General features: G+C 39.5%; 1 protein-coding gene across 2 annotated transcripts in view; it reads left to right on the forward strand.

The window, feature by feature from the left end:
- Positions 1-17,057, forward strand: part of mask (multiple ankyrin repeats single KH domain) — a 154,367-nt gene that overhangs the window by 39,085 nt on the left and 98,225 nt on the right. For both annotated transcript variants that reach the window (XR_011899182.1, XM_072296328.1), the window contains exon 9: positions 16,868-17,057. Coding sequence is in view for 1 of the 2 variants with exons in the window: in XM_072296328.1 (XP_072152429.1) it covers positions 16,868-17,057 (190 nt within the window). In the remaining variant the exon portion in view is untranslated. The remainder of the gene's footprint in view (positions 1-16,867) is intronic.

Below are 17,057 nucleotides of genomic sequence, written 5' to 3' on the forward strand. Positions count from 1 at the left end.
CACGTTTTCAAAGGAAAAAGTTGCAGCTTGCAAAATCTTCATCGCAAATACAGGGATTAACTCCGAAATTTTCAGCTATGAAGCACCATCAATATAAGGAGCTACAATCCAACCGTGGACGGGACAAGTTGATCTGGATGCTTGTCAATTGGGATGAATGTATAAAAACAACGAGATTCATTCCACTATGGGCCGACCTGCCTCCAGCTCCAGAGTAAATATCCTCCGTTGTTATTTTAAGAAAGGGATTGGCACTATGCAGCGTAGGTACTTGTAAGATCAAGCCCCAATTTTGCTGAAGTTGCGCCGACATCAACTGTTAAAACTTGGAGAAATTCAAGGTGAAAGATCCTGACGAGCCTGAAACAGAATTGGAATCAGCACGCTGATTCAGATTTTGTCCTATCTTGACAAGAAAAGGTATGTCTTGTGAGCAAAAACAACTCATTCGGTGCTCCTGTTAAATTATTTTAATACCGTGAACAGCCATGATGGTCACCTTCTTGCATAACACGTATCATTTTTGAGTAAAATTAATATTCTCCATTTTTCAGACTCGTTGAATAAAAATAGACAGAAAAGAGACACCTTCCTTGCCTTGTTAGTGGAATTTTTTCTTTAAAAAAATGCACCCCTCCACCTTTCAAATGTAGCCGCCCTCCGGACGTTGCGGCACCCCTTTCAACCAGCGAGCTTTTTCGATTTGATACATGAAATCTAGAATCAAAATTACATAGGAGTTGATGCACCTCACTCGCCTTTTTATTTATTTATTTATTTATTATACAAAACGGACAAGTTGCCCAATTACAAAAGTAATTCACAAAAAAGAGCATAACAGCTGAACAAATGATAGACTCTACTGACAAATAAAACAAAACAAACAAAAGTACAATACAATGAATATAACTAATAGGGAACATAGTATTTCAATACGTAGTCCTTGACCCTAGACTTAAACAGGTTTGTCTCCGGACTTGCATCAGCTAGCCCAGGCGACAGTAGGTTCCACCGCCTCTTTACTCTGACAACCACCGAGTGGAAACGGTAAGAAGTCCTAGCGGGGTTGTCAAATAAAGGACGGGCAACTCTCAGGGAGTAGTTGACCTCCCTCCCCTGAAATAGCTGAGACAGATCTGGAGCCAAAATATGACCTCCAAGGACTCTAAACGCCAAAGCGAGGTCATAGGTATGATGCCTAGACTCTAACGTTGGGACGTTCAAAGCCCCAGAGATCTTACTATAATCGTGGTCATATTTGGACATGGGTCTATTTAACTCAAATGACAAAAAACGAAGCACATGGTGCTAGACGGATTCGATTTTATCCCACCCTTGGCGTGTATGAGGAGACCATATTGGAGATGCATACGTTAGAATTGGCATAACGATGGATTTATACAGGTAGAGGATTGTACCAACTCTAAAATGCGCAGAAACTCTACGGATAAAGCCAAAAAGTCTAAGAGCCTTAAGGATAACTAAATCAATATGCTCACTAAATGAGAAGTCTGAAGAAAATGTAACACCTAGATCCTTAACTAAATGAACCCGGTTCAGAATAGAACCACTAATAGCATACTCAAAATGAGCAGGGGCCGGGTGCTTGGAGAAGGTTATTACAGAACACTTAGAAACATTTAAAGGGAGATCATTGCGCAACGACCATTCTCCAAGGTAATCCAGGTCTTGCTGGAACAAAATAGAATCCGCCACACTACGAATGACAGCATACAATTTTAAATCATCGGCAAAGAGTAAGGATCTCACAGAACGCAAATTTAAGACAAGGTCATTGATAAAGATGAGGAACAAAATGGGCCCTATATGAGATCCCTGTGGCACGCCGGACAGCACATAAATAAGTTTGGAAATTACACCGTGAACCCTAACCATTTGAGTCCTACCTGTTAGATAAGATTGGAACCAATGTAAAATATTACTTTGAAGTTTCAAATCCTTCAACTTATCAATCAGAAGATTGTGACCAACACTGTCAAAAGCTTTAGAGAAATCTGTATAAACTGCATCCACTTGTTGTGACATGTCAAGAGCTTCAGCAATGAAGTCACAGTACACCGCTAAATTAGACACTGTAGAGCGACCCCTCACAAAGCCATGCTGCTGTAAGCATATTTTCTCTGCAAAAGCTTCATACAGCATGTTAGACACAATCTTATCAAAAAGTTTCGGAATGACACTTATAATAGAAATAGGGCGATAATTTTTTACATCGTGCTCATCTCCGGACTTAAAAATAGGGGTAATATATGAGACTTTCTAAGCCGACGGAAAGTATCCCGATGACAGGGACTTATCAAACAAGAGAGACAGAGGCTTGGCTAAGACCTCTGAACAATTTGAAACAAAAAAAGGATGAATCCCGTCAGGACCGACACTACCATTCGGCTTGGTGGAATTAATAGCATTAAGAACTGTTTCTTCAGTCATGCTAGGAAAGCAAGTGGAACCTTCATAACCAGAATCAAGAGAAGGTGAGAGTGGACTGGGTCGGTAGGTAGAACCGAAGAAATCTGCAAACAAATTAACTGAAGTAGACAAAGAGTCCGAATTCCGGTCGCCCAATCTCATCACATCTGGTATGGACGCAGTTTTATTAAAATTATTAACAAATGACCAAGAAGCCTTTAAATTAGACTTACAGTTTGACTCCACCTTAAGTATATAACTCTTATACAATTCACGGGACTTGCGAATAAACTGAGCTCTTAGTTTCTTAAATAGAATGTAGTCTCTCATTTCACTATTAGATTTCCACAAGAAGTGATAGAATCTTTTATCCATTGTAATTTTGATGAGCTCCTTATCATACCAGACAGGAAAATTGGCGTCGGGGCGCTTGCAAGAAGTAGGAACAAGCTCAGCTACAACTTCATTTAATTCCTCACTGAGAATGTCAACCATCTCATCAAGAGATTTATCTTTAAATAAGGAGGACCATTCAATTCCAGATAATCTGGTTATAATTGGGCCATAAATCACAAGAAAAGAAGTTCTTATAAAATAACTTAGGCTTAAGAGATGCAAAAGATTTATGAGGAAAAGAAAACAATTTAGGACAATGGTTATTATTCGATTTGAATACAAAATCATCTGGTGGGTCAGAAACAAAAATGCTATCTACATTAGAAAACAACAAGTCCAAGGTGTATCCTTTGGACGGATGGGCAGGAAAAAATTGGTTTAAACTTAAACAGGTAAACACGGTTGCTACATGATTTACAGCATCAATACCATTAGGATCCACATAACTTATACACTCAGCACAAAGGAGCAAAGAACTGGACCAAGCAATTTTAGACAGATTATAATCTCCAAAGAGCATTAACTTAGCGTCAGGGCACTAATCTGCTAAGGTACTTACTATCAGGGAATGATCCCTATATACTGTAGAGTTCGAGTGGGGGGGAATGTACGTCTCACCAATAATAACAACAGGAGCAAGAGACAATTTTACAAACAGGTGGCTAGAGTAGCCTTCTAGAGGAGGAACTATCAAGCGACAAGACTTAAGAGAATTTTTGACTGTAATTAATACTCCCCTGCCTCTTTGAATTTCATCATCATATATGCGATCAGATCTATAGACAGTACAACCACCCAGACCCAGCTCTCCACTGAAAAAAGAATTATTTAACCAAGTCTCAGTGACGACGAGAATGTCAGGCTTGATTGTAAGACTATTAAAAAAAGTTCTAAGATTAAGAAGTTTATCACCTGAGCGTAAGCCCCCTGCATTGGCATACAGAATTTGAATTTGTGCATCAGACGCCTGGCATCACTTCTCTCCCGATAGGGAGGAAGAAGCCCCTGCTACCGCATCCAGCTTATTACTAACTAACTTTGGAGTACCTCGTATGTACTTAATTGATTTTTGATCATCAGGGAACTTTAGATTGTGTTCGTCTTTAGCTTTGGATAGCTTTACCAGATATTGTCTTTTCGCCATAGTCTTATCACTAGCAACCGACACCCCCTTAGGGAGAAGAGCCTTACCTCTAAGAACTTTCATAACATCAGACCGAGACGGAAATATAATCTTTACTGGCTTCCGCTTGTCGGTAGCATTGGATTTCAACCTGATAATGCGCATTCCACCGACCTTTAAGTCCTTGATTTTACTTAATAACTTTAAAACAGCAGCCTTATCTTCATCCTCAGACCTAGCTTGACGGACGCCATACATGATTAAGTTGCAAGCCCTCCGCTTCCTTTCTTCCACTTCCTGAAGAACACCATCGACATTTGCCCCAAGTATGGCTGGTTCACAGTTGACAGAGGATTTAAGCGCCAGTAGCTCGCTTGATACAGACTTAATCTTATCTTCCATATTGTTTACACGAGAGGATATTGCCATTATAGATTCTTCATTGGATTTCAACTCCCCTTTCAGCTTCTCCACGTCATCAGAAATGAGTGTAAATGTACTAACTTGAGACTTTAGAGCTGACATGTCATCCAGAAGCAATGCTAATGTATCCTTTAGGGAAGAGTTATCACCATAGCGTTTGCACTCCCCACACATATAAACAAGTTTTTTCTCAAGAGATTTAAGTTCAGTTGTACGAATTTCCGTGGAGGAAAGGCCAGCACATTCCAAGTGAAAAAGGCTGGAACAATGTCCGCAGGCAATGATAGGTTTAGTACCGAACACTTTATCACAAGTACCACATTTGGTGGACATTTTGAGGTTAGGTTGCCGATAACACTTAAGGACAAAAAATTCACAGTCAGCTGCCGATAAAATGCCAAAAACGAGCCCTTAGAACAAGCAAAAATGTAGCACTTTTATATGAAAAAAGTAAAAACACAAGACATTGACTCAGTTAATTGTTCAAATAAAGTTGTCAGGAGAGTAACAAAACACTTGCAATCAGCATTCAGTCATCTTGGGAAAAAAAAAGGGGGGGTGTGCTCAGGGGTCGGACCGTGGTAAACTTTTAGTATGTTGTTCAGGAGGATCTACTGACGACGTTCACATAGGAAAAGTGTGTTATGCAATTTGTTCCGGGTCAAACAGTATTTCTCTCTGACTAACGAGATAGAGATAACATTTTTATAATTATGGCAACAAGGGATAGGGGTGGAAGGAGAGGGAGGGGGTGTTCTCATACTTTTATTAAACAAGTAGATACTCCCAAATTCATAATTATATGTTAAAAGTAAGATCCTGGAGAGATTTTAGTTTTTAACAAGTGGCTATGCGTTGAGTCGGAAGGATCTGCCGCTCTCGCGCGGAAAAAAAAATCCCGGGTTTTTTTGCGCGTAGTTTGGCGACAAATCATCGTACAAATTTCGTTAATATACCGTTTTAAAGCTTAAATAATATTCTACAACTTTTGAAGAAGGCATTTTTTCCGATTTCTAACGATTTGGGACCTGAAATCAGCTTTAAAGATTTTTAGAAAAAACAAATTTTCAATTTTTCGTAAATTTGACAACTAAGGTAATTTTTTTCCCGAATTTAGTTGTCGTTAACATGTATCTGACTCAATTTCTGACAATTTAAAAAAAAAAACGACCTCCATACGATAATTTGATGCCAATTATGTGCGTTTGAAAATTGGCGAATCTTCAGGGACTTCTCTGATTTTTCAGGACTTTCCGCATGTCGGAAAGTTGGGGAATTTTCAGAAACTACATTCCTACTGGGGTAGATTAACGCCCTTTAGTTGGAATTTGCTTCCGATTTTTTTTCCACCTAAGGTCCAATTTCATGCTAGATTGCCTGGACTCCATTCAAATTTGCCCATCTTAACAAAAAAGAACACTAGTTTTTTTCCAGCGCTTTTCAGGAATCAAATTTCCCAAGAAAGGAGGGTTTTCTATGTTGAAAAATTGTCTTATTTTAGAAATTCTTTAATGGTTGAAGTGTGAAGATCTAAAGTTTGATTCATAGATCGAACTTCATCTGCAGTCTATTCATGCCAGGCAGTAAGTTTCCACACAGGAATTAAAGTAAGGTTTCTTATGTATGAACACCAGATTTCATTTGAAAGAATTAGGTCTCCTTTACTGCTGTGAAAGCTTAGAAAGCAGTAAGTGTGAAATTTTCGAAATCGAGTTTCCTTACAAATTCATCCAATCTCCTTTAGATGATATCACTGTTGTAGCTAATATTTTAATGAAAACGAGACATATGAGAAAGCGGCAAGTGCACAAAAAAATGACAGTTTCAGACAAAACAGCAGCAAGTGACATTATTCCGCCAGAGAGCCAATGAAAACAGTGCTTTCAAGTAAAATGCCGCCCTCTTCTGCTGATTTCTAACCTTAAAATGTGTTTGTTGTGTGTTTACAACACAACCACGAAAGCATGCTGAAGATATTACTATGGCTGTCTTGCCTAACACTAGCCTAACATGAAAATGAATAATACCCTTTTTATGTTCTTGAAATAAAACCGGTTAAGTTTTAATCATCCGAACGATTTCTAAGAGTCTTTTGCCTGATTGGAGGCAATTTGACAAAGAATGGAGGCTTCTTTCATTAAAGTATCTACTCAAACGCTTCTGAGCCCATTGTCTCAAAACTCTGGCTATCCCAGCAGTTTAGACGTTTCGGGGTATGCAATCCAGAAAAAGAGAACCCGGATCAACCAGAGCTTTAACTACCAGGACAACAGGAAAATCACAGGAAATTCGATTTCAACTTACGGAATTTTTGCTTTTTCAAAATCCGCGGAATTCGGCAATTTGCCCATAATCAATGATAATCTTTTGAATTTTCTTTCTTAATAGTAATAAATGGTATAATTTTAAAAGCATAATTCCAACTCTATCAAGTGAATGAATTTCTATTTCATCAATTGGCACTGAATTCTTTTTACCCCTCAGTTTTTTCTGTAGACTTACCATTTTGCAAACTTACAATTTGCTTGAGTTTTCCCAAAAATTTTGGAAGAAAAAGAGTGAGTGCTTTGTTGAAATATCTATTCACAATTACTAGCATATATTTTTTAGACTAATGAACATAATGAAAAATTACGTTTGAGTCAGGCTACATTGGACTTATAATATTGATTTTAAGTATTTGATTATATCAAATTTTTGCAATTTTTAGGAAAATCAATGATATTTTGGTATGGAAATTGGTTATTCTCTATCCAAGATCAAAGAAATGAACCTGATATGATCAGAGCACATTGATTCTTAGGTATTTTCACACATACAATTGATTTTTAACGTAGTAGAGTCAAATTATCGATTGGTTCAATCAATTTTTAGCAATTTCGCAAGGAAAATCGATGAATTTTCGGGATTGAAATCGGTTCCTCTCCATCCAAGATCAAAGAAATGAACCGGAAATGATCAGAGTGCATAGATTCCTTCGTATTTTTCTCGTAGAATCGATTTTTAACTTTGACGAGTTGATACATTGATCTGACATACTAATTTTATGTGATTTTTTACGGAAAATCAATTGTTTTTTAGGTTTTACTTTGACAACAACAAGAGATAGAATCAGCTGGGATGAGAAAGAAAGCCATTGATTAGGTTTAGTCGCATAATCTTTGTCTCATTACATGAGTTATAAGAATGCTTGAGCTCCTTCACCACGTCAAGGTACTAATCGACGAAGGAGTTGTTTTTTAAAAAAAATTTTTAGGGTTTTTTATTTTTAAATTCTTTTTCTGGGTTTTTGATGGTTTTTAAGTTTATACAATCTTCAAAAGTTTTATTAATATTTTTTTTTTTACTTTTTCGAAGGTTTTTTAAAAGATACTTCTCAAAAAAAAGAGAAAAGTATGCATACGTTTCATTTGGTATTAATGTGCTCATTCCTTTATTTCGGTAAGTTCTGCATGCTTTTTTGACCAAGGTCGTTTCGCCGATAGGGACCAGATGGTAGAATCTGTTGAGGCAGGCCAGTCTTTATTGAGGAATTTTATTCAGACACAATCAGTACAACAATTCCACAACATCCGCTTCAAAAAATTCTTAAATCTTTATGTTTCACCAATTGTGACGAATAAATGATTTCGTAATCTTGCTTACATATTTAACCTGCGGTTGATTGATCACCTATTCTCAAAACCTCAAAAAAAAAAAGGCTAAGCTAAAAATCGAATTTATTTTGTTCTTGTCATTTTCTACATTTTCCTCATCTAAAAATGTTTAGTAGTGTTGAGTGCATTTCTTCACTCGCGCACTGATTGAAATCAAAGTAAATTGAATTTCAACCAACCATCAGTTTTTTGTAAAAAATTAGTTCATCCGATCAATAAACTGACTCGTTAACATCAAAAGCGATTCTACCGTAAAAATATCAATCCAGGAAAATCATCAATTTCCTTTAGAAAATTGCCAATAATCGATTGAACCAAACGATATATTGTCTCTTCTACCTTACAAATCCATTTTACCTGTGAAAGTACTTAGGAATCCATGTGCTCCGATCATAACGGTTTCATTTCTTCGATCTCGGATGGAAAATAACCTATTTCCATACCAAGATATCATCGATTTTCCTTAAAAATCGCTAAAATCCGATATAAGCGATCGATACATCGACTCATCAACGTCAAAAATCGATTTTAGAAGTTAAAATGTGTAGGAGACAGTGTGGTACAGTCAAATTAGATCCATTAATTCATCCATGAATCGTAAGTAAACTATTTCAACATCGAAAACTCACCGATTTTCCGTAATGAATCGCTAAAAAGCGATATAACCGATCGTACTATCGACTGGTAAACGTTGAAAATCGATTCTGCTCGTAAAAATACGTAGGAACCGGTGCGTTTAACATGAGCTAAGAACGATATACACCCTGTAGACACATCAATTTAATAAGATAACAGCAAAAAATATGGCCGGATTTTGACCCCTTTGCCTCGCGCAACTCAAAAACGGTTCCTACACTCATCTTGACATTTTTTCGTGAGTTTTCTGTAATTATAAGCTTCCATTTAAACCTTGGTCCAATGGTCGAATGGAATATCTTAAAAGGGGCCGAAATCAGCTCTTTTTTTGAGAGGCTGTTCGCATTATTAATAATATCACTAGCGTTTGAAATGATAAACTTCAAAGGCTGGCAACAACAGTGGCAGCAAACTTGAACTATGTATTTCTCCAGTTTATGTATTATCATTCTCTAACTTTGAAATACTCCAGTACAGTCAATTTTTTGAAGTTCTTTGTGCCAAAATCTGCAGAATTAATCTGTCTGAGCTATGATAGAGTTATCTCATTTTTTTATTTTTTTATTTTAAGTCCCATTTTACCTGACTCAATCACAATTTTTTGACAGTACAAATGTCAAAAAGTTACTGTTTATCATATTACATGAAGCAGTCAAAAATTATCATGTAATGTTTGTGAAACATGGTTTTTGATTGTGTATTTATTTACACATTAATACAATCCAATATATTTTAGAATAGGATTTTGGGGTTGTGAAGTTGAACAAGAAATTAATGAGGCAGGAGTAGCCTCTCTTAGTCTACAGCTATCAAAGCCCTGGCTAAGTGATTGTCTTTCACCTCTGTGTCGGATTAGTTGTCATAGAGAATTACTTTATGATGCCATCACTCAGGGAAAATCCAGGGACTTTGAAAGTTGAAATAAAGTAAACATGATCAACTTCTAACTATATTTTGTATTCCTGCGTTTTTTGCATCATGATGAAAAATCTGCTCACTTTTACCTTGATTACTTAGTTATTGTAGTGCTGAAGAGGCACACCATTTTGCTTTTTCACTAACAAGCAACAAAATATATGAGAACCTATCCGTAGTGAGTTACAGATTAATTCAAACTGATTTCACTCGCCTTCTTGTAGAATCAAGCTTGTGAATGCTTTTTATAGACCGAGAGCCAGCATGGAATTATCTAACCGGAGAGTATAAGAATTTTCACATACATTCTTAGATCGGGACACTCGAGTGTAGCAAGGATCGAGCAGTCTGGCTGGTCATAGCCGCTGGGTTCAAAATTTGAGACCCATCAAATTTCCGAAAAATTGCGTAAAATTTAACCGGAAAGTATTATAGTTGGTTTTAGTCTCATATTGTAGGGGTGACTTCCTTGATTAGATATTACCTTGCCAGACCGTCGAACTCCGCTGGGAAAGGGTTGCCAGACCGCCCGAAAGTTCCGAAAAATTGCGCAAAGGACGACGGACCGGTCTTATGGGAAAAGTGGGCCCGGTTAAATCGGCTGGCGTTTTGATATGTTGTAGGTCTTAACCTACTGATCAAAAGTGTCAATGGGCATTTCTCCCTATCTCGAAGTTTTACCCCCCATTTTGGGGGTCAAAGTTGCCAATTCGGCGTATAATTGGCAGTTTTGACACCCGGGTTTATTGGTCGCCTATGAGATTCTTTGATGATTTCTTGAGTCTTTTGTATCCTCTGAATAGGCTAGAGACCATCCGAACTCAAAAACTGACAATTTCGCCTTATGGGTAAGGGGGGGGGGGGGGTGTTCACGCCACCGATTTCAGAGTCGGCGAGCCGCATTAAACCGATTCTTTCGGCATGTTTTGGAGAATTTTTTATGCAAATGATTGCGACTGCATCTTGAAAGGTCGACTAAGATGCAGCTCAGAATATACCCCCGGGCGGGAGGGGGGGGGGGGGGTGCGACCGAACTCGAGCAGCGTAACTGGCTTGCGCGGGTCGGATCAAACCGATCCTTCTATTATGTTTTGGAGAACTTTTTTGCAAGTGACTCAGGCTGCTTCTTGAAAGGTCTACTAAGATGCAGCTCAAAATATACCTCCCAGGCGAAAACTGGGCCGAAAAGCCGACCGAACTCGGGCAGCGAAACTAGCTCTCGCGAGTTGCATCAAACCGATGATTTTGTCATGTTTTGGATTTTTTTTTCCATCATAATGAAACAGACTGCATTTCGAAGTGTCGACTGAGATGGAACACGGAATATGCTGTATGAGAAAGGAGGTTTCTCAATCCGCACCCTCCCTCGCAATAGGATCTCTCAGCATAGGTCAGTGTGGCACTGACACTAGTATAGTGGCATTTTTTACCACCACCATCACTCATACATAATTCCGAGGGTCGTTTTAGCTGACACGCATTTCCGACTGAGCCCAATATTTCTATAAGCGAAAGCTAATGGTGCAAATGATTCCTACGGCTGAGACGTATATAACGTCGGTTGATTTCAGAAATATATCATCTAGGTGATTTTTTAAATGAAATCGCACATTATTATCGAGCATTAAACAGTTTTGTAGAATGTCAAGAAAGGCAAGGAAGAAAGCAAAGCATTCGCAAAAAGGCAATATATGCAATGCAATCAGTTCTGAAGGTATTTGACGAGTTCTGGGTTTTTCATTCTTTCTACTGGAGCTCCATAAGTAATGGATCAAATCCTGGAAGCTCTCAGTGCAGAAAGTGAGGCGAGCTCGCTGAGATTTTTTTACGTAATCAGAAAATCTAAGAAAAAAACAAGGTCATGTACTTCTTCTTTTTAATTTTTTTTCTTTTCAAAAGCAAATAACCCCTCCCCTCGTCGAAATTCTGAAATGCATCAGGATATGCTGAAAATTGAATGATGCGTTGAACGGTATGAATTTTTAATCGTCCTAGCCACATTCAAAAGTGTCACTCTACTAGTGTCAGTGCCACACTGACCTATGCTGAGAGATCCTATTGCGAGGGAGGGTGCGGATTGAGAAGCCTCCTTTCTCATACAGCATATTCCGTGCTCCATCTCAGTCGACCTTCCGAAATGCAGTCTGTTTCATTGGGATAAAAAAAAAAAAAACTCCAAAACATGACAAAATCATCGGTCAACCTATCAACTCATCAACCGATCAACAATCAAACTCGGGCAACTTTCGCTGCCCGAGTTCGGTCGGCTTTTCGGCCCAGTTTTCGCCTGGGAGGTATATTTTGAGCTGCATCTTAGTAGACCTTTCAAGAAGCAGCCTGAGTCATTTGCAAAAAAGTTCTCCAAAACATAATAGAAGGATCGGTTTGATCCGACCCGCGCAAGCCAGTTACGCTGCTCGAGTTCGGTCGCACCCCCCCCCCCCCTCCCGCCCGGGGGTATATTCTGAGCTGCATCTTAGTCGACCTTTCTAGACGCAGTCGCAATCATTTGCATAAAAAATTCTCCAAAACATGCCGAAAGAATCGGTTTAATGCGGCTCGCCGACTCTGAAATCGGTGGCGTGAACACCCCCCCCCCCCCTTACCCATAAGGCGAAATTGTCAGTTTTTGAGTTCGGATGGTCTCTAGCCTATTCAGAGGATACAAAAGACTCAAGAAACCATCAAAGAATCTCATAGGCGACCAATAAACCCGGGTGTCAAAACTGCCAATTATACGCCGAATTGGCAACTTTGACCCCCAAAATGGGGGGTAAAACTTCGAGATAGGGAGAAATGCCCATTGACACTTTTGATCAGTAGGTTAAGACCTACAACATATCAAAACGTCAGCCGATTTAACCGGGCCCACTTTTCCCATAAGACCGGTCCGTCGTCCTTTTAACCGGAAAGTATTATAGTTGATTTTAGTCTCATTTTGTAGGGGTGACTTCCCTGAGTAGATATTACCTTGCCAGACCGTCGAACTCCGCTGGGAAAGGGTTGCCAGACCGCCCGAAAGTTGCTAAAATCGACCTTTTCTGCCTCATGTGAATGCACAATAGTCCATAGCCAACCTATCCGAAACTAGGGGTTTACTTCCACATTCTGGAAAAAAATCTTTAGCATATGTATCCTATGTGTTTTTTAGCGCTAAGTTCGAATCTGAACTTTGCTACCTTCGATATTTGCCGCTAAAGCCGCCATCTTGAAGAGACGTTGCCAAATCTCATTTTTGTCCAAGAATCGGTAATAACTCGTTCCCTGTGCGTCGGACGACAAATAAAGTTCTGCAAAGTGAAAGTACGTTAAATTTTGATTTTGAAACATGCATCAAAGTTTTGATACAATGCATGTACCGTCCACCAGAGCGCGCTGAAAACCGCGGGAAATTTGAAAAAATTGTCATTTTTGTCGTTTTTCCTTAACACCTTTTTTTCTGGGTGATTTTTCGGCGAAAATGGTCGTGGAAAAGTGAAGTCAGCGAAAAACGCTACAAGAAAGACTCTCAATTTTTGGATTAATGACTGTTTTTATAGAAGTTAGGAGCGCTTGAAGTCGAAGACACCAATGGCCGAAATCGGCGTCAACGCTGGATCACGGTTCTGTCATATTATAAGCAGGCCCGCCACAAGGGGGGGGGTACTGGGTACCTGGTACCGGGGCCCGGGCTCCGGAGGGGGCCCGTGTTACCCGTGAAAAACCACTACGAATTCACAGGAAACCCTTTTTTCGTAAGAAAAAGTGAAAAATTTACCCTAAAAATTTCGCAAAAGGTGAATAGATTTTCAGAAACACGCTGCGGCACTGTAGAGTTCTTCTTAAATTTTCAAAGAAGTATACTTCTTGGAAAATTTCTATCTAGATTTCTACCTAAGATTTTCAGAACAGAGGGATATTTTTAGTAACTGCGTTTCATTTTCTTCCTTCGTCAGATGCTGAGGGTCTCCAGTCTGGGCATCCTCGACTTCAATGGCTCATGGCTCAACTCCCTTGCCATAGACAAACGAAGGGGGAGTCCAGGGGGGATTGGCCCTCATAGAACTGAAAATAGTATCATATGCCGCCCCCCAAAATATAAAAATTTTCCAGATGTTTTGAATGCAACAATTCGCAAGTACCTAGTTTGTGCTGAAAGTATAAAAAAAACATAATTATTCCGCAGAAATAGATGGGAAAATTCTTTATGGAAGCTTCAAAATGCGTCCGATTAGTCGTATAAATACCATAATTTCTCGGGGGATGCCTCTCGCACCCCCCCTCCTCCGTGCTTGGGGCCCGGACCTTAAAACTGGTACCAGGGCCCGAGATGGGATGTGGCGGGCCTGATTATAAGGATTGTACTTAATATGGTTTCATGACGTATTATTTTAGCTTTGAGGCATTGAATCTCGCTGTGAACATTACAGTTAGAGGTTTTAATTCACCCAGTATGGCATCCCTTTCTAGATCCCTACTCTGTCCCTATTCCCGCAGGTCTCGCAAAATTATGATGGGGCACTTTCCTTTCAGGGTCTAAATTTTCTCGATCCCGGGGGAAAAAGAGTTGAGGTCGCCTAACCATCATTTCAGCATCATTATTAGGAATGTGAATTGTTAGTCGAACCAATTTTAATAGCTGAGGTTCCAAACTTTGCGAACAGGGTCACAGGAGCCTGAACATTGAAGTTCCTGCCAACTTTAATTTTCAGGTCCCTGTGACCCTGTTCGCGAAGTCCGGAACAGGGTTATTGTCAGGTTTTCGAATATTTCAGGCGTCAATGCTTTTTACCTCTTTTTATTGGGAGGAATCCTCCCTCAAGGCACTTTCACAGAAATCACAGCAACATAAATACGAAGATAATATTCAGTAAAATACTCGGTGCGATTTTGTGTCTCATGACACCATTACCAATCGCTAAAAAGTACAAAAAGAAAAAAAAAGAAAATCAAAAGAAAGCAGCATGGCATCACATGGTGATGGTCAACATACTGAGACAAGTACCATCACCATGTAACGCCGTGCTGGTTTCTTTTGGTTTTAATTTCTTTCTTTATTTTTGTACTTTTTGGCGGTTGATGATGGTCTCATGAGACACAGAAACGTCCCGTGCATTTTTATGTATGTTATAGCCTTATTTCCGCCGTGTCCTTTGTTTTCTTTATGCTATTTCTGTTTTGGGCTGCCTGTGTACTTATGTCTTTGTCTCATAAATACAAATATGTGCACCGAATAAGGCCGTTTTCTTATACCCAGCGGTCAACTGTCACATAATCTGTTTGGCAGCAGCATTTGAGATTTGCAGGAAAATATTTTTATCAGCTCCTCCGGTTTAGGCTTCTTCCCTACTAAGTATCGGCGACAAGTAATTCTTTGTTGGCACACAGACATATTTAATCTAAACTTGCGGGTTCGTCCTAGAAGAGTGTTTTTGGGCTTCCTCCGTAGAGCAAGGCAACGAGTCAAATTTTGGATTGCCGTTTTTACCAGGCTTCATACCATCATTATTCAGCGAAGATTCTTCGGAGTTTTTATAACCTTAAGGAGCAAAAGCTGCACACGTATACACTTAAGGGTGCACAGTTTTGTGCGAAAATGTATGGAAAAATCCATGCAGGGGGATTTCTCACTCAAAGAGGAAGTAGCAGAATTCGACGATTCAGAGGCCGTACAAATTGATTTTAAAGGCGTCGATGATAACCCTGTTTCGGGGACATACTCCTCCCTACCAACTCCTATATTAAAAATTTCTGCGTCCCTGCCAGCTTTGGAACCCGAAGCTCAAGCTTGGAGAGCCCAAGCCAAAATGCCGAGTTTTTAATCATTTCATTCAGCTTCCAACATGCTGAGAAAAGTGCCAGGTTCAATTATTCTGATAACTTCAAGCGTGCGTAGCTGATCATGTGTTGAATTTTTTTTGTAAAGATCGGATATGCTACTCCCATGAAGGAAATATTTCCTAATTCGATTTGACTAAAACTTAACATTCTTAATAATAATGCTGAAATGATGGTTAGGCGACTTCAACTCTTTTACCCCCGGGATCGAAAAAATTTAGACCCTGAAAGGAAAGTGCCCCATCATAATTTTGCGAGACCTGCGGGAATAGGGACAGAGTAGGGATCTAGAAAGGGATGCCATACTGGGTGAATTGAAACCTCTAACTGTAATGTTCACAGCGAGATTCAATGCCTCAAAGCTAAAATAATACGTCATGAAACCATATTAAGTACAATCCTTATAATATGACAGAACCGTGATCCAGCGTTGACGCCGATTTCGGCCGTTGGTGTCTTCGACTTCAAGCGCTCCTAACTTCTATAAAAACAGTCATTAATCCAAAAATTGAGAGTCTTTCTTGTAGCGTTTTTCGCTGACTTCACTTTTCCACGACCATTTTCGCCGAAAAATCGCCCAGAGAAAAAGGTGTTAAGGAAAAACGACAAAAATGACAATTTTTTCAAATTTCCCGCGGTTTTCAACGCGCTCTGGTGGACGGTACATGCATTTTATCAAAACTTTGATGCATGTTTCAAAATCAAAATTTAACGTACTTTCGCTTTGCAGAACTTTATTTGTCGTCCGACGCACAGGGAACGAGTTATTACCGATTCTTGGACAAAAATGAGATTTGGCAACGTCTCTTCAAGATGGCGGCTTTAGCGGCAAAAATCGAAGGTAGCAAAGTTCAGATTCGAACTTAGCGCTAAAAAACACATAGGATACATATGATAAAGATTTTTTTCCAGAATGTGGAAGGTAAACCCCTATTTTGGGATAGGTTGGCTATGGACTATTGTGCATTCACATGAGGCAGAAAAGGTCGATTTTAGCAACTTTCGGGCGGTCTGGCAACCCTTTCCCAGCGGAGTTCGACGGTCTGGCAAGGTAATATCTACTCAGGGAAGTCACCCCTACAAAATGAGACTAAAATCAACTATAATACTTTCCGGTTAAAATTTGCACAATTTTTCGGAACTTTCGGGCGGTCTGGCAACCCTTTCCCAGCGGAGTTCGACGGTCTGGCAAGGTAATATCTAATCAGGGAAGTCACCCCTACAATATGAGACTAAAACCAACTATAATACTTTCCGGTTAAATTTTACGCAATTTTTCGGAAATTTGATGGGTCTCAAATTTTGAACCCAGCGGCTATGACCAGCCAGACTGCTCGATCCTTGCTACACTCGAGTGTCCCGATCTAAGAATGTATGTGAAAATTCTTATACTCTCCGGTTAGATAATTCGGTGCTGGCTCTTGGACTATTAGGTATTATTGGTCAATGATTGATTGTTTTCTCTCATTAGGTGAACATGCCTACGGATAGTTTCGAGTCACCCCTCACACTAGCAGCCTGTGGCGGCCATGTAGATTTAGCTTTATTATTAATTGATAGAGGTGCTAATATCGAAGAGGTAAATGATGAAGGTTACACTCCCTTAATGGAAGCTGCTCGAGAAGGCCACAAAGACATGGTTTCCGTACTACTTCAACGAG

This window comes from Bemisia tabaci, chromosome 2 (assembly GCF_918797505.1).
Source record: "Bemisia tabaci chromosome 2, PGI_BMITA_v3".
Lineage (NCBI taxonomy): Eukaryota > Metazoa > Arthropoda > Insecta > Hemiptera > Aleyrodidae > Bemisia > Bemisia tabaci.